Consider the following 21,636-nt stretch of genomic DNA (forward strand, 5'->3'; position numbering starts at 1 on the left):
ATTCAGCAGCACATCAAAAAGCTTATCCACCATGATCAAGTGGGCTTCATCCCTGGGATGCAAGGCTGGTTCAACATTCGCAAATCAATAAACGTAATCCAGCATATAAACAGAACCAAAGTCAAGAACCACATGATTATCTCAACAGATGCAGAAAAGGCTTTTGACAAAATTCAACAGCCCTTCATGCTAAAAACGCTCAATAACTTCGGTATTGATGGAACGTACCTCAAAATAATAAGAGCTATTTATGACAAACCCACAGCTAATATCATACTGAATGGGCAAAAACTGGAAAAATTCCCTTTGAACTGGCACAAGACAGGGATGCCCTCTCTCACCACTCCTATTCAACATAGTCTTGGAAGTTCTGGCTAGGGCAATCAGGCAAGAGAAAGAAATAAAGGGTATTCAGTTAGGAAAAGAAGAAGTTAAATTGTCCCTGTTTGCAGATGACATGATTGTATATTTAGAAAACCCCATTGTCTCAGCCCAAAATCTCCTTAAGCTGATAAGCAACTTTAGCAAAGTCTCAGGATACAAAATTAATGTGCAAAAATCACAAGCATTCTTATACACCAGTAACAGACAAGCAGAGAGCCAAATCAGGAATGAACTTCCATTCACAATTGCTTCAAAGAGAATAAAATACCTAGGAATCCAACTTACAAGGGAGGTAAAGGACCTCTTCAAGGAGAACTACAAACCACTGCTCAGTGAAATAAAAGAGGACACAAACAAATGGAAGAACATACCATGCTCATGGATAGGAAGACTCAATATCGTGAAAATGGCCATACTGCCCAAGGTTATTTATAGATTCAATGCCATCCCCATCAAGCTACCAATGAGTTTCTTCACAGAATTGGAAAAAACTGCTTTAAAGTTCATATGGAACCAAAAAAGAGCCCGCATTGCCAAGACAATCCTAAGTCAAAAGGACAAAGCTGGAGGCGTCACGCTACCTGACTTCAAACTATACTACAAGGCTACAGTAACCAAAACAGCATGGTACTGGTACCAAAACAGAGATATAGACCAATGGAACAGAACAGAGTCCTCAGAAATAATACCACACATCTACAGCCATCTGATCTTTGACAAACCTGAGAGAAACAAGAAATGGGGAAAGGATTCCCTATTTAATAAATGGTGCTGGGAAAATTGGCTAGCCATAAGTAGAAAGCTGAAACTGGATCCTTTCCTTACTCCTTATACGAAGATTAATTCAAGATGGATTAGAGACTTAAATGTTAGACTTAATACCATAAAAGCCCTAGAAGAAAATCTAGGTAGTACCATTCAGGACATAGACATGGGCAAGGACTTCATGTCTAAAACACCAAAAGCAATGGCAGCAAAAGCCAAAATTGACAAATGGGATCTAATTAAACTAAAGAGCTTCTGCACAGCAAAAGAAACTACCATCAGAGTGAACAGGCAACCTACAGAATGGGAGAACATTTTTGCAATCTACTCATCTGACAAAGGGCTAATATCCAGAATCTACAAAGAACTCAAACAAATATACAAGAAAAAAACAAACAACCCCATCAAAAAGTGGGCAAAGGATATGAACAGACATTTCTCAAAAGAAGACATTCATACAGCCAACAGACACATGAAAAAATGCTCATCATCACTCGCCATCAGAGAAATGCAAATCAAAACCACAATGAGATACCATCTCACACCAGTTAGAATGGCAATCATTAAAAAATCAGGAAACAACAGGTGTTGGAGAGGATGTGGAGAAATAGAAACACTTTTACACTGTTGGTGGGATTGTAAACTAGTTCAACCATTATGGAAAACAGTATGGCAATTCCTCAAGGATCTAGAACTAGATGTACCATATGACCCAGCCATCCCACTACTGGGTATATACCCAAAGGATTATAAATTATTCTACTACAAAGACACATGCACACGTATATTTATTGCAGCACTATTCACAATAGCAAAGACTTGGAATCAACCCAAATGTCCATCTGTGACAGACTGGATTAAGAAAATGTGGCACATATACACCATGGAATACTATGCAGCCATAAAAAAGGATGAGTTTGCGTCCTTTGTAGGGACATGGATGCAGCTGGAAACCATCATTCTTAGTAAACTATCACAAGAAGAGAAAACCAAACACCGCATGTTCTCACTCATAGGTGGGAACTGAACAATGAGATCACTTGGACTCGGGAAGGGGAACATCACACACTGGGGCATATCATGAGGAGGGGGGAAGGGGGAGGGATTGCATCGGGGAGTTATACATGATATAAATGATGAATTGATGGGTGCTGACGAGTTAATGGGTGCAGCACACCAACATGGCACAAATATACATATGTAACAAACCTGCACGTTTTGCACATGTACCCTAGAACTTAAAGTATAATAAAAATAAAAATAAAAAAATAAACTTTATTGAGACAAAATTCACATACTATAGAAACCAACTATTTAAAGTATACAATATAGAAGATATAGAAGAAGAAAAAGATATAGAAGGTAAAAGGATTATAAAGGAAGAAATGAAACTTTTATTATTTGCAGATGACATAATTATAAATGAAAATCCAAAAGAATTTACAGATTTAGGATTAAAAAGTGAGTATAGGCCGGGTGCGGTGGCTAACGCCTGTAATCCCAGCACTTTGGGAGGCCGAGGTAGTTAGATCATTTGAGGTCAGGAGTTCGAGACCAGACTGACTGACATGGTTGAAACCCTGTCTCTACTAAAAATACAAAAAAATTAGCCAGGCATGGTGGTGCATGCCTGTAATTCCAGCTACTCAGGAGGCTGAGGCAGGAGAAGCACTTGAACCCAGGAGGCAGAGGTTGCAGTGAGCCGAGATCATGCCACTGCACTCCAGCCTGGGCGACAGAGTAAAATTCTGTCTCAAAAAAAAAAAAAAAGCAAGTTTATAGCCAGGCGTGGTGGCAGGTGCCTGTAATCCCAGCTACGCAGGAAACTGAAGCAGGAGAATCGCTTGAGTCCGGGAGGCAGAGGTTGTAGTGAGCGGAGACCGTGCCACTGCACCCCATCCTGGGTGACACAGTGAGACTCCGTCTCAAAAAAAAAAAAAAAAGAAAGAAAGAAAAAAGAAATTACTTCCAAATGTTTGGATCCTTTCCATTTATCTTGGGAATTTTGAAGGTTCCCCACCTGATGGTAACTGTAGGCACTCCGGATCAAAAACTGAGTTTAGTCAGGTTGCTGGATATATAAGGTATTAATATCTAAAAATTAGTATAGTTCCACATACCAACAATTAGGGAATTTGAAAAATAAAATTTTTTAAAGATTCTATTTATAGTGACAGAAAAAAAGTCAAGTACCTACAAAGAAATCTATAAATTATTTGCAATATTTCTGCACAAAAAATGTAGGCCATTACTGAGAAAAACCAAAGGAAATCTAAGTAAACAGAGAACTATACCATGCTTATGGATTAGGAGACTCAATCAAAACATGTTCATTAATTCTAAACAGATACAAAAATGTAATTCAATGTTAATTAGTTAATTAATGTTAACCAACTTGATTGAATCTTTCTGTAATGTATACATACATCGAAACATTACACTGTATCCCAGAAACATACAAAATTATTATTTGACCATGACAAATAAATAAATGAAAATAGCATACTAAGTGAAAGAAGTCACACACAAAGGCCACTTACTGTATGATTCCAGTTATATGAAATGTTTAGAATAGGCAAATCCATAGAAGTAGAAAGTAAAGTGGTTTTTGCCAGGGGCTGAGGAAAGGAGGAAAATGAGGAGTGACTGCTAATGGATACAATATTTTCATTTTGGGTGATAAAAATATTCTAAAATTAGACAGTGTGATGGTTAGACAACTCTGTAAATACATTTAAAAATCACTGAATTGTGTATTTGAAGGGCTGAATTCTATAGTATGTGAATTATATCTCAATAAAGTAGTTATTTAAAAAATTTAAAAATTCAAATAAATTTTTTTTTTTTTTTTTTTTTTTTTTTTTTTTTTTTTTGAGACGGAGTCTCGCTCTGTCGCCCAGCCTGGAGTGCAGTGGCCGGATCTCAGCTCACTGCAAGCTCCGCCTTCTGGGTTCACGCCATTCTCCTGCCTCAGCCTCCCAAGTAGCTGGGACTACAGGCGCCCACCACCACGCCCAGCTAGTTTTTTGTATTTTTTTTTTTAGTAGAGACGGGGTTTCACCGTGTTAGCCAGGATAGTCTCTATCTCCTGACCTCGTGATCCGCCCGTCTCGGCCTCCCAAAGTGCTGGGATTACAGGTTTGAGCCACCGTGCCCGGCCTCAAATAAAATTTATATGGAACAACCAAGACATCTGGGGAGTAGGGAGGGAAGGAGAACAGCAGAAGGCCTTGATCTACAAAATATCTAGACTTATTATAAACCTACAATAAATAAGAAATGTGATCTTGGCTCAAGGATATACAAATCAACCAACAGAATAGAAGGCCAAGAAATAGACAAGAGATTCATGCACAAATAGACCATGATTTATGATAAAGATAGCATTCAAAACAGTTGCGAAAAGATGGTTTCCAATAAATGATGCTAGGACAAATGAGTATCTATATGTTTAAAAAATGAAATTTGATCTTTACTTTATTCCACACACAGAAATCAATTCCTGGAGGACTATACAGCTAAATGTGGAAGGCAAAACAATAAAGCTTCTGGAAGATAATACAGAAAGTATCCTCAGAGGAGACAATTGGGGAAAGGAAAAACTTATTAAATAGAGAACAAATATCATTAAGCATAAAGAAAAAGATTGATGAATTTGATTACAACAAGAACTCTTCGGCTGGGCGCGGTGGCTCAAGCCTGTAATCCCAGCACTTTGGGAGGCCGAGACGGGCGGATCACGAGGTCAGGAGATCAAGACCATCCTGGCTAACACTGTGAAACCCCGTCTCTACTAAAAAATACAAAAAACTAGCCAGGCGAGGTGGCGGGTGCCTGTAGTCCCAGCTACTCGGGAGGCTGAGGCAGGAGAATGGCGTCAACCCGGGAGGCGGAGCTTGTAGTGAGCTGAGATCCCGCCACTGCACTCCACCCCGGGCAACAGAGCGAGACTCCATCTCAAAAAAAAAAAAAAAAAAAAAAAAAAAAAAAAAAACTCTTCATCAAAGATACCACTGAGAGTAAAAGGCAAGCCACAGAAAAATTATTTGCAATCATAGAAGTGACAAAGCACCCATACCCAGAATATACAACAAACTTCTACAAATTAATCTAGAAGACAGGTAACTCAGTAGAAAAACAAGCAAGAGACTTGAATGAATACTTCACAAAAGAGGATATCCAAATAGCCAAAAATATATGAATAAAATGCTCAACCTCACTAGTCATCAGGGAAATGCAAACTAAAGCCACAATAAAATACTACATACCTACCAGATTGGCTGAGATTTAAAAATTAATAACAAATGTTGAAAAGCATATGGAACAGTGGGAATGCTCACATAGTGCTGGGTGGGAGTGTAAAATGGAAAACAATCTGGTATTACCTACAAAAGTTGAAGATATACCTACCCTATGGCCTAGCAATTCAACTCCTAGGCACAAATCTCAAATAAATGTATGTGCATGTGCATTGAGAGACACTGAAAATTCACAAGAAAATTTCACAGAAAACCACAAATGTCCATCAAACAGTAGAACAGAAAATAAATTGTGGTATAGTCATACAATAAAATCCTATGTAGCTATAAAACTAAACAAACCACAGCCACACATTACAGATAAAATATTAGAATTTACAGAAAAAATATTACAATTAAAAAGTGGATGAATTATAATAATGTTCAACAAAGCAGCCAGATACTGAATATGCTATACTGAATAAATTAATAAAAATTCCAAAACCTAAACTGGAGTGTTGAAGGATACATATTTAGATAGTAAAACCATAAGAAAAGCAAAGAAATGATTACCATGCAAGTCAAGAGAGTGGTTCCCTTTGAGGAAGAGGCACTAAGAATTTTGAGGTGCTGGCAGTTAGCAATTTCTTGACCTGGTGGTGGTTACCCAGCTGTTCTCTTTGTGATAAATCACTGATTAATACATATTGTTTTGTATATACTTTAGTTTTATGTTTTTAAATTATTATACAATTAGGGCCAGGCATGGTGGCTCATGCCTGCAATCAATCTCAGCACTTGGGAAGCTGAGGTGGTACGATCACTGAGCCCAGGAGTTCGAGACCAGCTTGAGCAACACAGTGAGACCCCATCTCCACAAAAAAATCGGAAAATTAGCTGGGCATGGTGGCATGCACCTGTGGTTGCAGCTACTCAGGAGGCTGAGGCGGGAGGATCACTTCAGCCCGGAAGGTCGAGGCTGCAGTGAGCTGTGATTGTGCCAGTGCACACCAGCCTGAGCAACAGAATGAGATCCTGTCTCAAAACAGTAACAACAACAAACAACAACAAAATACAATTAGAAGGGTTAAATAAGAAAACAAAAATCAAACAACATGAAAATCAAAATCTGATGTGTGCTGGATTAGATTATTTCTCTGGGCATTAGTTATTCCCTGATAGGAATAACTGATGATAGGAAACTAAAGGCTTTAAATGATATTAACTATTTGGGGTGATGGGAGAAGTCACAGCCAGGGAGTACAATATTTAGAGGCATGCTATGTTATACTGTAGACATATCCATGTTAGTATAATAGGAAAGTTAAGATAGAAAATTTGAAAGATGTTTAACCAAAGTTAAAAAGCAAATCACTCACGAGGTATAAGAGGATAATTTAATACATTTCAAAGTTTAAATTACGTATTTACCTTCCAACTCCTAACAATATTGCATTTCCTAATACCTTGGCAAACAACAGGAAGGAAAAGTATGGAAAAAATAACCATGATATGATTTATAAATTAATTTCCTGGGTATTATCTTTATATTTCTAAAACCAAAGTCAAGCTAACAATAAAAATGTTTCCATTTAAGCAGATTTAAGGGAAAAACTAATAATTCTTTCAGGTGCCTATGTTCAGAACTCTTCAAATGAACATCCTCTTTTTAAGTTCCCATTTATCATTTAAAATGCTATTGTGTTTAGTTAGGTACTATTTCAAGAAAATCTACAGAGTTAGATGCATTAAGAAACTCTACCTGCAATCTATTCACTTTTTGTGCTTCTTTCAAAGATACAGCATGCCCTTTGTTTTCCTGTACCATCATCTGCACCTGATTCTTCAGTTCCTTCACCTCCAGTTCCTTCTGACTAAATACTACTTCATCAGCAGCAAGCGCACACTAGTGGGGAAAGGAGGCACAAGTGACATTCACCACTGAAAATAATCAAGAAACCTCATATGATAACACAAAATGGTGATTAGATTATAGCTTGATGATGTCTCATGAATTTTTTTTTTTTTTCATTTTCAACTTTTTCTGATTTCTTTCTAAGGAAGGCAGAGTTGAGAGAACCTATCATTGCTATAACATAGGAATTCATTACCATGAAGACAGAAGATTTTCCTTATTTTTCCTTCCTGTATATAAAAACTAGTTGTTTTGGTTCTAGAGTACCTTCACTAAGATTTTTACAAGTTTGCTAGAACTACTATGAGATTTTAATGTGGATCACTCAAAGAGCTCACATTTTCCAAACTGACATATAGGGTTATAAGAATACATCTGGGCATTTGAATGAAGCAGATTTGCTGATTTTGTACACTTTCATCATGAAGAGATATATTCTGAAGATGTCGAAAAATGATTAAACAGTTTTACTTCTTGGTTTCTAGTAAATTTGCCTATTTTTAAGAACACTTGGGATATGTAAACAATGAAGCAGTTTTTAAATTAAATAAACAGAAAATTATTTGTCAAGAGCCTCATTCCACATGTTGGCTTGGCATTTTAAAAATCTCACTAAATAAGATGTTGGTATGGATGCGGTGATCAGGGAACACTTCTACACTGCTAGTGGGAATATAAACTAGTACAGCCACTATGAAAGACAGTGTGGAGATTCCTTGAAGAACTAAAAGTAGACCTACCATTTGGTCCAGCAATCCCACTACTGGGTATCTACCCAGAAGAACAGAAGTCATTATACAAAAAAGATACTTGTACACGCATGTTTATAGCAGCACAATTCGCAATTGCAAAATTGTGGAACCAACCCAAATGCCCATCAATCAATGAATGGATAAAGAAACTGTGATATATGTATGTATCTGAGAGTAAAAGGCAAGCCACAGAAAAATTATTTGCAATCATATAAGTGACAAAGCACTCATACCCAGAATATACAACAAACTTCTACAAATTAATCTAGAAGGCAGGTAACTCAAGAAAAACAAGCAAGAGACTTGAATGAGTACTTCACAAAGGAGGATATCCAAATAGCCAAAAATATATGAAAAAAATGCTCAACCTCACTAGTCATTGGGGAAATGCAAACTAAAGCCACAATAAAATGTGGCTTTCCTGGCAACAACAGCGAAACTCTGTCTCAAAAAAAAAAAAAAAAAAAAAAAAAAGAGCATTTATCTGTTCAATGTATTTGTGTTCATGTACTTTTTCTGTGTTCAAAACTTGGAATAAAAAGGGCAATAAAGTCCCTTAAGAGATACTTTAGGCCGGGCGCGGTGGCTCAAACCTGTAATCCCAGCACTTTGGGAGGCCGAGACGGGCGGATCACAAGGTCAGAAGATCGAGACTATCCTGGCTAACATGGTGAAACCCCGTCTCTACTAAAAAAACATACAAAAAACTAGCCGGGCGAGGTGGCGGGCGCCTGTAGTCCCAGCTACTCAGGAGGCTGAGGCAGGAGAATGGCGTCAACCCGGGAGGCGGAGCTTGCAATGAGCTGAGATCCGGCCTCTGCACTCCAGCCCGGGCGACAGAGCGAGACTCCGTCTCAAAAAAAAAAAAAGAGATACTTTAAGAGATACTTATGAGCAGGTAGAATGTTCCAAACATTGACTTATGGTGAAAAATCAAGGTTGCAACACTATCTGGCAGCTTCTAAAAATAAGATGGTAACTTCTAAATGACACTTATCTTCCCTAGCAACAATCCAGCTGTTACTCCATCTGCAAGACGGCCCACGATCTTACCTTGGCTAAGAATTTTTAAAATATGTACTGACCTGCTTGCCTGATAGGCTCAAGGATAACAGGGATTGAGAAAAGGATATCCTTGCTTGTCGCACAGACCTGCTGCTCACCTTGCCCAGCAATCCCCCTAAGCAGCCGAGTTTACCTTCACAGTAACCCCTGGGATGTAACCCTACCTACAACTACTGAGTCCAATCCCTTAGCTACCACTGATGTATATCCTAGGCACAGGCAGGTGAAAAATAAATGAGAGGTATATATAGTAATAAGCTAACATACATTGAGTCTTAGAACAGGCCAGGCATCCTCACTGCTTTATGGGAACAAATGCTTTAATATTCGCACAACCCTATAAAGTGGGTATTACTGTTTCCATTTTACAGATGGGGAAACTGAAGCACAAAGGTCAACTATTTGCCCCAGGTCATACAGCTAGTAAGCAAAGGAGGCAGGATTCAAACTTAGGGAGTTTGGTATCCATATTCTTAACCAGTATGTTATTCTGCCTGTCATAGAAGAACAGAAAAGAAAGTTTTAAAAATGATTTTCTAGTCAGGTGCAGTGGCACACACCTGTAGTCCCAAGATACTCATGAGGCTGAGGTGAAAAGCTATGTCCCGAGTAGCTGGGACTACAGATGCATGCCACCACACCCAGCTAATTTTTCTTTCTTTTTTTAAAAAATGTTTGTAAAGATAGGGTCTCACTCTGTTGCCCAAGCTGGTCTCGAATTGCTGGGCTCATACGATCCACCCACTTTGGCTTTCCAAAGTGCTGGGAATACAGGTGTAAGCCACCATGGTGGCCAAAACAATTTTTTAAAGAGATATATGCCGGGCACAGTACCTCATGCCTGTATCCCAGGACTTTGGGAAGCAGAGGCAGGCAGATAACTTGAGGTTAGGAGTTTGAGACCAGCCTGGCCAACATGGTGAAACACCGTCTCTACTAAAAATACAAAATATAGCTAGGCATGGTGGCAGTGCTTGTAATCCCAGCTGCTCAGGAGGCTGAGGCAGGAGAATCCCTTGAACCCGGGAGGCGGAAGTTGGGCTACATGGCAAGATCCTGTCTCTACAAAAAATACAAAAATTAGCCTTGTGGCCGGGCGTGGTAGCTCACGCCTGTAATCCCAGCACTTTGGGAGGCCAAGGCAGGCAGATCACCTGAGGTCGGGAGTTCGAGACCAGCGCGGCTAACATGGAGAAACCCCGTATCTACTAAAAATACAAAAAATTAGCCTGGCATGGTGGCGCATGCCTGTAATTCCAGCTACTCGGGAAGCTGAGGCAGGAGAATCGCTTGAACCCAGGAGGCGGAGGTTGAGGTAAGCTGAGATCACGCCCTTGCACTCCAACCTGGGCAACAAGAACAAAACTCTGTCTCAAAAAAAAAAAAAAAAAAAAAAAAATTAGCCTTGCATGGTGGCCTGTGCTCCCAGCTACTCGGGAGGCTGAGGTGGAAGGACTGCTTGAGCCCTGGACGTCAAGGCTGCAGTGAGCCATGATCATGCCACTGCACTCCAACCTCAGTGACACAGGGAGACCCTGTCTCCAAAAAAAAAAGAAAGAAAAAGAAACCCATTTGCTTTTTGCAATCTACTATTTCCCAAGATAATCTGATCATGGTACTTTTTTCAACAAAACTATTAATATCTTTAGGATGTAATAATCTAGAGAATATAATCGAGGGCAAACTTAAATGTATTTTCCAACACGTGGCAAGAGGAACTTACTACCTTCCCTACCCCCAAGCAATCGGTTTGCTGGGCTTCCAGTTTCAGCCACCTTAGAAGCATGACAGAAAAGTGCTTCCTATTACCACCTCCTATATATGTCCCAACATTCAAGCTTCCAATTACCAGTACTTCCTGTTCCACCAGTTTCTTATACTAATGAGGAACGGCCTACTCTACCTAGGCAGAATTATTACGTTTCAGAAAAAAAAAAAAAAAAAATTTAAAAAAATGATGTAAAAAGTATTACCTTACATGTTTCTATGTTATTATTTATTTATTCATTTATTTTTAGAGACAGGGTCTCACTCTGCCCCCAGGCTGGAGTGCAGTGGTGCAATCACAGCTCACTGCAGCCTTGAACTCCTGGGCTCAAGTAATCCTCCCACCTAAGTCTCCCGAGTAGGTGGGACCACAGGCATGTGCCACCATGCCTGACTAGTTTTTTCATTTTTTGTAGAGACAGGGGTCTCATTTTGTTTCCCAGACTAGTCTCAAACTCCTGGGCTCATAACGACCCTCCAGCCTCAGTCTCCCAAAGTGCTGTGATTACCGGCATGAGCCACTGTGCTGACTGAGACTAGGACATTAATGTAACAAGATAGTTTCAAATCTCCTATTTCAAGTAACGAGAAATTTCCGCTTGTTGAGTTTGGTGTAATAGGAAAGAACATCCACAATTATGTGAAAATTCAGTGAAATACTCCTCCTGGCCGGGCGCGGTGGCTCACGCTTGTAATCCCAGCACTTTGGGAGGTCGAAGTGGGCGGATCACGAGATCAGGAGATCGAAACCACGGTGAAACCCCGTCTCTACTAAAAATACAAAAAATTAGCCGGGCGCTGTGGCGGGCGCCTGTAGTCCCAGCTACTCAGGAGGCTGAGGCAGGAGAATGGCGTGAACCCGGGAGGCGGAGCTTGCAGTGAGCGGAGGTCGAGATCGCGCCACTGCACTCCAGCCTGGGCTACAGAGCCAGACTCTGTCTCAAAACAACAACAACAACAACAACAACAAAAAACTCCTCCCTTCAAACTATACAACTATGAGGCTGAATTTTCTTCACAAACTTCAACCAAAACAACATATTGCAACAAACTGAATACTGAAGCAGATACGAAAATCCAACTGTCTGTTAGACCAGATGTTAAAGACATTTGCAAAAATGTAAAGGAATTCTACTCTTATTAAAATTTTTGTGTGTGTTGGCTGGGTACAGTGGCTCACACCTGTAATCCCAGCACTCTGGTAGGCCAAGGCGGGCAGATCATGAGGTCAAGAGATGGAGACCATCCTGGCCAACATGGTGAAACCTCGTCTCTACTAAAAATACAAAAATTAGCTGGGCATGGTGGCGTGCGCCTGTAGTCCTGGCTACTTGGGTGGCTGAGGCAGAATCACTTCAACCTGGGAGGCAGAGGCTGCAGTGAGCCGACATCATGCCATTGCACTCCAGCCTGGTGAGAGAGCAAGATTCTATCTCAAAAAAAAAAAAAATTATATTAGAAAATATTTTTCATTAAAAGTGCTCTATTAACATGTAATTGGGTTACCATTAGTTTTGAATGAATAAATAGCTTAGATTTTTTCCAGTTTTAATTCTAACACAGTAAATATCAATAGATATAACCCACATGAACAAAAGCTCTTTGAGGGATCTCACTTTAAAAGTGTAAAGAAGAAGTCCTGTGATCAAAAAGTTGGAGAACTTGAGAACTGCTGTAACAGAGGATAATACAAATGCCTTCTTTATAATATTACACATAAAAAGGCTTTGAGGAAATATTTCTAGCTAGAGAAATAAGCTGAGAGCTTTAAAAAAAAAAAAAGGAAATATACTTAAACCATATTTCCTTTTTAACTAAAAAGCTATCCTTTTAAGTTTTCCTATTTTGAAAAATGGACAGAACGATGGAATCTGGGAGTTATCTCTGGAACAACTGAAGGACCATTCATTTGCTCACTAGATTGCAAACTCCATCCAAGCAAGCAGTAACTAGGTGTGTCTGTCCTCCACCATTCCCACAACATACAATCTTCACACAATAAATAGTTTCTGAATGAAAAGTGGGGAAATGTAAATCTGAACTCAATACATGTACATATAACATGTATACATGTACATACCTACATTCCTTAAACATTAATAAATATGCTAATTTGTTAGTTTTTTTTTAAACTTATACTCCAAACACAAGAGATGAAGTATTTCTTTTCTTTCAAGAACTACTGACCCACAGAGGGAAAAAAACTCAGTAAAAGATAACTTAATTTTATTTCTCAAATAAGTTTATTTTCAGTCTCTAAATTGACAACCAGGTCCACAAAGTTCTATTTAATAAATATAACAAATTAAAATACACTTTAACCAAAGGAGAAAGGAGGAGGAGTCAAGAAGAGTATGAATTGTGAGGAGGAAGCAACAGGAAAGGGGAGGGTAGAAAGAACAAAGTGAGAGAGGCAAGTGGGATTCTATATATAAATCATTTTTTAAAAAACCTAAAATTCCAAAATGACAGGCAAGTGGGATTCTATATATAAATCATTTTTTAAAAAACCTAAAATTCCAAAATGACTCTAAGAATTTACTTGCCCAAATAAATTCAGTCCTTAAAAGAGTTATCCATAATAATGTCTAAATATGTTAACACACACACCCCCAAAATATGTACATCTATTATGTATCAATAAAATAAATACATAAATAAGTGATGTCTAAGTACCTGGCATTTCTTAAGCTCTCTCTTCAGCTGGAGAACTGTAACATGCTCTGGTCCTTCTTCCAGACTTGCAGTGCCTCCAATTCCTCGAAATGAGGTGACCACAGCCGTCCTGACCTCTTGGATCATGTTAAACCACTCCTGCAGTTTGTATTGCTGCTTTTGGTTTAGTCTGACAGTATCTTTTAAGTCAACCAGGAAGGTAAAGGCTTCTTCTACACAACATTGGTAACCCAGACATTCTCCTTGAAGCTGAGCTACTTGCTCCTCAAGAGAATGAATCCTATTTGTATCAGGACTCCCTTCTTGATGGATCTGGCTAGTTTGGCTGACATTAGCCTGCTGGCTTTGCAAAGCTTCTCGAAGCAATTTAATCTCAAATTCCATTTCATCTATACGGTCTGACTCGGGGCTGAAGTTTACAGTGGGTTTGTTTCTAATGTTCCGTGCTCTGTTGGCATATTTGAGAGAATTTAAGGACTCATCAAAATTCGAGGAGGAGGGGCTGACACATGTGATCATGACAGTCTTAGCACTGCCTCCCAGAGAATCTTTCAGAAGCCGGGTAATCTTAGCATCCCTATATGGAATATGTGAACTCTTCCTGCGTGGGTCCCCAAGAGCGCTTATTACATTTCCTAACGCCAGCAATCCACTATTGATCTGAATGGATTCTTTGAACCGTTCACCAGTATTCCCCGTTTTGGTTACTCTTTCTGATCCTGCCAAATCCACAAAGTGGAACTTTGAGACAATATACCGAGGGGAATACCATGATCCATCTTCAGCTGCCTCCACATTTTTACGAACTTGACAAATGCTGATTGTAAAAATTGCATGTGATCTGCTGGAGTGCTCATTCATTTGGGTGGTACCTGTATGTCTGGCTGCATTCCCCGTCTCCAAAAGGCTCATCACTTCATCTGCACTCTCCACATGGCATTCCTTGGCCCCAACAATCACTTAAAATAGCAATAACATGTTTTTAAGCCAAGTTTTCACCAAAACCTAGTATAGTTAACAGTTACCATTTGCTAAACAGTCTGGCCAAGATAGTCCCTTTTTAAAAAAGTCAACAGCATTTCAAATACCAATAGTAACATTAGCAACATCATCAAATAATTTTAGATAATCTCCCAAAGAAACTATTTTAACAGACAGCACTCATTTTAATGTTTAAATTCTAAAAGCTGTAATTTTTGAAAAAACAGTCTAGTTTGTCTTGAGTCATGAGTCACACTCAATTCCTTAAAATGACTGACAAAAGAAAAACTCTTCATTCCAGTCTTTTGATTTGTAAAGCCTAAAAGATTATTCTTTTTTTTTTTTTTCTTGAGATGGAGTCTCTGCCGTCACGCAGGCTAGAGTGCAGTGGCGCAATCTTGGCTCACTGCAACCTCCACCTCGGTTTAAGTGATTCTCCTGCCTTAGCCTCCCAAGTAGCTGGATTACAGGCATGCACTACCACATCTGGCTAATTTTTTTTGTATTTTTAGTAGAGACAGGGTTTCATCACGTTGGCCAGGCTGGTCTCGAACTCCTGACCTCAGGTGATCCACCTGCCTTGGCCTCCCAAAGTGCTGGGACAACAGGTGTGAGCCACCTCACCTGGCCTAGGTTAATCTTTTATAAATTAATCAAATATATAATTCAAAAGAGTTAATCAGTAGATTAGAAGAATTAATTAGTATCAATTAAAAGGCATTAGTTGGCCAGGTGCAGTGGCTCAAGCCTGTAATCCCAGCACTTTGGGAGGCTCAGACGGGCGGATCATGAGGTCAGGAGATCGAGACCATCCTGGCTAACACAGTGAAACCCTGTCTCTACTAAAAAAATACAAAAAACTAGCCGGGCGCGGTGGCGGGCGCCTGTAGTCCCAGCTACTTGGGAGGCTGAGGCAGGAGAATGGCGTAAACCCGGGAGGCGGAGCTTGTAGTGAGCTGAGATCCGGCCACTGCACTCCAGCCTGGGCGACAGAGTGAGACTCCGTCTCAAAAAAAAAAAAAAAAAAAAAAGCATTAGTTTTTTTTTTTTCAGTTTTGTTAATAATCAAGCCATCCTGAGCTTTTAAGTTTTTTGGTATTGTGAGGTCATAATCAACGATGAGTAAAAAATTCAATACAAAGTTGGTCATTCATTTTAAAAACAGGTATGGTTTACGTAATATCAGAATGCAAGGTAGACAGATGAGATGGCAATTAAAAGAAAACACTTTGAACACCATAATGTACTGTACTCAAAAAAGAAAAAAAAGTTTTTATTTCAATCACAGAATGAACTAAAAATAACCTACATTTACTACCTGCATTATTTGTTTATATCCAAAAATACTGCAAAGAGAAGTAGGTGGACTTAGGAATTGAATCAGAGAAGGAAAGCTCCTGATTTCATGCTCAAATTATATTGCCGTAATTCCTCTTTACACAGATACTGTCACATCACTATTTCTTTAAAAAATAATCATTTCACTTTCATTATTTCCATCATGACACTTTTTAAACAACCCAATTCCTGTAAGTCATAGTAAAACTTTCATTAAATTTTTCCAATGTTAGGCTATAAGTTAGCACTACGGTTCTCAAACCCAGATGCAAATCACCTGGTAGCTTTATAAAAAAGAAAGTGCCAATGCCCAGGCACCATCTCAGACCAATTAAATCAGAATCCCTGAGAAGTAGGACCCAGAAATCAGTATTTTTAAAAAGCTTCCCACGTGTACTAATTGTGCAGCAGCCAGCATGGACATTACTGCTTCACACAGAGACTCTAAAGAAATATGTCAAACAAATGCACTTTACTTGTGAGTAGGACATTATGTAAGACATACTGTAATTTAAGATCATTTGTAACATCCTTCCAAAATTTGTTCAACATTGGTATCAGATATGAAATATTTTCATCAAGTTTATCAAGAGTGATAGTGAAGTGTATATACTTCTGTCCTACTTGATATTTTACAAAGAAGCATGTATTATTTTTGTAACTGTTTGATAAAAGATAAAAACAATCAATAATTGTATTCCATAAGATAAAGGAGCTCAAAACATTAGTCTGAATTATATCCAGAAGAGAGAAACTGTACTGAATTATCTAATAAGACCATAAGCTACCATATATAGTTTCTTCTTAAAAAACAAAAACAGGGCCGGGCACGGTGGCTCAAGCCTGTAATTCCAGCACTTTGGGAGGCCGAGACGGGCGGATCACGAGGCCAGGAGATCGAGACCATCCCAACTAACACGGTGAAACCCCTGTCTCTACCAAAAAAAAAAAAATACAAAAACAAAAACAAAAACAGGTCGAGCACGGTGGCTCTCGCCTGTAATCCCAGCACTTTGGGAGGCCGAGGCGGGCAGATCACAAGGTCAGGAGTTTGAGACCATCCTGGCTAACACAGTGAAACCCCGTCTCTACTAAAAATACAAAAAATTAGCCAGGCGTGGTGGTGGGCGCCTGTAGTCCCAGCTACTTGGGAGGCTGAGGCAAGAGAATGGCGTGAACCTGGGAGGCAGAGCTTGCAGTGAGCTGAGATTGCACCACTGCACTCCAGCCGGGGCGACAGAGGTGAGACCCTGTCTCCAAAAAAAAAAAGAACAGTCACTGCAATATTATTAATAATAGTTAAAACCTGGAAACAGCCTAAATGTCCAACAATGGAATATTAAATAACTATAAACACATTCATAAGATAAATTACCATATAACCATGAAGAGTCATAAGTATGAAAAATATTTAATCATATGTGAAAATGTTCACAATATAAATATTAAGTGAAATGTAAAATGCAAAACTGTGTGTAGGGTTGCAAGTATATATATTTTAAAAATTATATGTACGTAGAAAAATAATTCTGGAAGGAAACACACCAAAAAGAGAAGTTGGTATTTCTAGGCTCTAGGATTAAAAATAATCTTAAACTTTCTTCCTTATACTTTCCTGTTTTCAAAATACTCTATGAAGAACATGTTAGCTTTTAAACTGGAAAAGCAAAAATTGTTATTCTTCAAAATATTTGCAGTTTGACCCTCCCATTCTAACCTTCTCCCATTTCCAACAAATGGATATTGGTTAATGGAATTAACAGGCTACTAACGCAGAAAGTCAGACCTTGAGGAACACAGCAAAAAAAAACAGGTAAATGTCAATATGAAAAAACAAAAATATAAACTCTTAACTTTAAAAAAAGAGGAAGAAGTACGTGTGCTGGGACAAAAATCAAAGAAAAGAAAGGCAAGTTCTGGGTCAACTTTGATAAATGCTTAAAGCAAAAGCCATCTCCAATCTCAGGGTAGAGCGGTAGAGAGGAAAAATCTCAGGTAGAGAGGAAAAAAGATATAAAAACAAATTTAGCCTATATCACAGTCTCACCTGAAGTCAGTCTAGAGGGGAACAATGACAGGAAATCAGTATCTTGCATTACAAATTAATAACTTCACCTTACCACCAGTCTGAACTACTTTTCCATCTGAGTAATTTAAGAGAGATTAATAGGCTGGGAGCAGAGGCTCACACCTGTAATCCCAGCACTTTGGGAGGCCGAGGTGGGAGGATCATGAGGTCAGGAGTTTGAGACCAGCCTGACAAACATGGTGAAATCCCGTCTCTACTAAAAATACAAAAATTAGCCAGGCATGGTGGCACGCACCTGTAATCCCAGCTACTCGGGAGGCTGAGGCAGCAGAATCACTTGAACCCGGGAGGCAGAGGTTGCAGTGAGCCAAGATTGCACCACTACATTCTAGCCTGGGTGACCCAGGTGATGGAGCGAGATGCCATCTCAAAAAAAAAAAAAAAAGAGATTAATAATCAATAAAGCTGTTCAAGTTAAAAGTAAAAATAAATTCATTTTGCTTCTGTATGTTTTTAAAGATTCCTTGGAATATATCCAGAAACTGAATTAAAGCATGTCTGTTTGCTAATGAAGGCAACTGATTAAGTGGGCTCCTTTACCTGTATTTCCATTTTCGTCTTCTCGGATGTGAAGATCCTTCATGGATGTCTCCAATTCTAGAAGATCTCTTAGGTCTTCCTTGTACACTTCTATATAAGATACTTTCACATTAAAGTCAATGCTAGGATGTTCAGAGATGCTTTGAAATATTTCTTGAATAGCTCGAGGAATGATACCCTTTTGGCCCTCCACAACTGAAGCTGAAAATTTAGAAAAAGAAAGCGCATCTGAAACTTAAAACAAAAGAAAAGCGACAACCCTAATTTTATAGTTAATTTATTTTATTATATTTCTCTATATTATAACTTTATTTTGTTTTTTTGAGACGGAGTCTTGCTCTGTTGCCCAGGCTGGAGTGCCGTGGTGCAATCTTCGCTCACTGTAACCTCCGCCTATCGAATTCAGGTGATTCTCCTGCCTCAGCCTCCTGAGTGGCTGGGATTACAGATGCCCACCACCAGGCTATTATAACTTTTTTAAACCACAACTATAAAATTCACAAGTAAAAGTTTTCACATGTATCCCCTTACCAAGAATTCATTCAAGCATTCATTGAACAAGTATTTATTTAGTATCTACTATGTGCCAGGCACTATTCTAGGACTCTGCAATCCACCAATAAACAAAACAGGGAGAAAAGAAATCCCTTCCCTGGTGAGATTCTGCTGACAAAAGACTGACAATAGCAAAAAAGAATAACTGATAAGTGAATTATATGGCATATTAAAAAGTATTAATTGTACCTGGAGGAAAAAAAATACAGCAGGGTAAGCGGACTAGAAGTGTAACTACCAGCCGGGAGATGCTTACAACTTTAAACAGGAAGGTCATGGTGGGCATCATTCAGAAGGTGATATCTGAGAAAAGACTTGAAACAGGCCGAGTGCGGTGGCTCACGCCTGTAATCCCAGACTTTGGGAGGCTGAGGCGGGCAGATCACTTGAGCCCAGGAGTTCAAGACCAGTTTGGGCAACGTGGTGAAACCCTGTCTCTACTAAAAATACAAAAATTAGCTAGCTAGGTGTGGTGGCCCATGCCTGTAATCCCAACTATTTGGGTGGCTAAGGCACGAGAATCACTTGAAGCTAGGAGGTGGAGGTTGCAGTGAGCTGAGATAGCGCCACTGCACTCCAGCCTAGGTGACAGAGGGAAACTGTCTCAAAAAAAAAAAAAAAAAAATTAATAAGAAAATATATTTGAAAAGTCCCAGGAATGAAACAGACATTAAGTGGCACAGGCAAATTTCAAAGCACGTAGACGTGGTAGAAATGTACATTTTAATATGAATGATAGAACTATATGGAGTGGCATTTCATTCCATAAATAGGCCATACTGTGGTGGCTCACACCTGTAATCCCAGCACATGGGGAGGCCGAGGTGGGTGGATCACTTGAGCTAAGAAGTTTGAGACCAGCCTGGGCAACACGGCAAGAGCCCTTCTCTACAAAAAAATACAAAAAAATTTCGTGTTGCATGCCTATGGTCTCAACTGCTTGGGAGGCTGAGAAGGGAGGATTACTTGAGCTTGGGAGCCAGAGGTTGCAGTGAGTCAGGAGACAGAGCCTGGGTGACAGAGCAAGACCCTTTCTCAAAATAAATAAATAAATAAACAAACAAACAAATAAATAAATAAATAAATACTGTATCTTTCCCAATTCACTGTTCATTAAATACTAGATCCAGAGAGGTGGCCCTTGGCTCATAAAACATCATTCTACACAAAGGGCTTCCCCTGCCTACAGCCACTCCACCTCTCAGATATTCACTACTACTAGTAGAAGCCACGTTATAAAAACGTTGGTGTTTTTGGCCAGGCACGGTGGCTCACGCCTGTAATCCCAGCTCTCTGGGAGGCCGAAGCAGGTGGATCACGGGGTCAGGAGATCAAGACCATCCTGGCTAACACGGTGAAACCCCGTCTCTACTAAAAATACAAAAAATTAGCCAGGTGTGGTGGCGGGCACCTGTAGTTCCAGGCTGAGGCGGGAGAATGGTGTGAACCCGGGAGGCTGAGCTTGCAGTGAGCCGAGATCGCGCCACTGCACTCCAGCCTGGGGGACAGAGTAAGCCTCTCAAAAAAAAAAAAAAAAAAAAAAAAAAGTTGGTGCTTTTAGATGACATATAATTTCTAAAGCAGAAAATAGCTGTAAAAAGCAGGAAACTGACCCTAGGTAAGACCAATCTATTTCACAGCCTTTTGCACTAAAATATCTTTCTCTTTAGATCATTTATTATGGTCTGGGTAGAATCCCAATCACTGGAGCACAATTCATTTATGTTGGCAAGAATTTTTTTTTTTTTTTTTTTGGTGAGACGGAGTCTCACTCTGTCGCCCAGGCTGGAGTGCGGTGGTGCAATCTCGGCTCACTGCAACCTCCGCCTCCCAGGTTCAAGTGATTCTCCTGCCTCAGCCTCCCACGTAGCTGGGACTACAGGCGTGTGCCACCATGCCCAGCTAATTTTTTGTGTTTGCAGTTGAGATGGGGTTACACCATGTTAGCCAGGATGGTCTTGATCTCCTCACCTCATGATCTGCCCGCCTCAGCATCCCAAACTGCTGGGATTACAGGGATAAGCCACCGCGCCCGGCCAAGAATGCTTTTTTAAAAAAATTCTTATATTTCTTTACACGTCACCAAGTGTATCTGTTCTGAGATTTCTGGATGGGGTGAAAAGGTGCAAGGAGCTTGAGAGTAGAAAGGGATAATGAGAAAAGACAGAGAAGCAAGCCAAAGTTGATGGCAACAGACAATGTATGCAGAAACAGGTGCAGAAAGGCCAGTTATGCCCAGGCCTAGACCCTCAGTTCAAGAATGAGGAAGGGAACATCTCTACACCTCTTCTCCTCCAACACTAAGCCCACAGCTTCTACAACCCAGAACACAGACCAGTACAGTAACATTATGAGTAAACACTTATTTCTGTTCCCCCTTGTTTCAAAAAGGAGTTAAAGCAGGTTTACAAATAGGCGTAGGAGGGGCTCAAACAGATACTTCTACATCAGTGTTCATAGTAACATTATTTACAGGAGCTACAACGGGGAAGCAAACCAAATGTCCATCAAAAGAAGAATGGATAAATAAAACATAGTATATACATACAATGGAATGTTCTTGGAAAAAGG

General features: G+C 39.6%; 1 protein-coding gene across 2 annotated transcripts in view; it reads right to left on the reverse strand.

Moving 5' to 3' along the window:
• The window catches only part of KIF27 (kinesin family member 27), a 100,461-nt gene that overhangs the window by 66,797 nt on the left and 12,028 nt on the right, over positions 1-21,636 (reverse strand). For both annotated transcript variants that reach the window (XM_010384021.2, XM_010384020.2), the window contains exons 3-5: positions 18,511-18,711; positions 13,563-14,521; positions 7,150-7,293 (exon numbers count right to left, since the gene is read on the reverse strand). In XM_010384021.2, the coding sequence (XP_010382323.2) occupies positions 7,150-7,293; positions 13,563-14,521; positions 18,511-18,711 (1,304 nt within the window). The remainder of the gene's footprint in view (positions 1-7,149; positions 7,294-13,562; positions 14,522-18,510; positions 18,712-21,636) is intronic.

The sequence above is a fragment of the Rhinopithecus roxellana genome, chromosome 16 (assembly GCF_007565055.1).
Source record: "Rhinopithecus roxellana isolate Shanxi Qingling chromosome 16, ASM756505v1, whole genome shotgun sequence".
Taxonomy (NCBI): Eukaryota; Metazoa; Chordata; class Mammalia; order Primates; family Cercopithecidae; genus Rhinopithecus; species Rhinopithecus roxellana.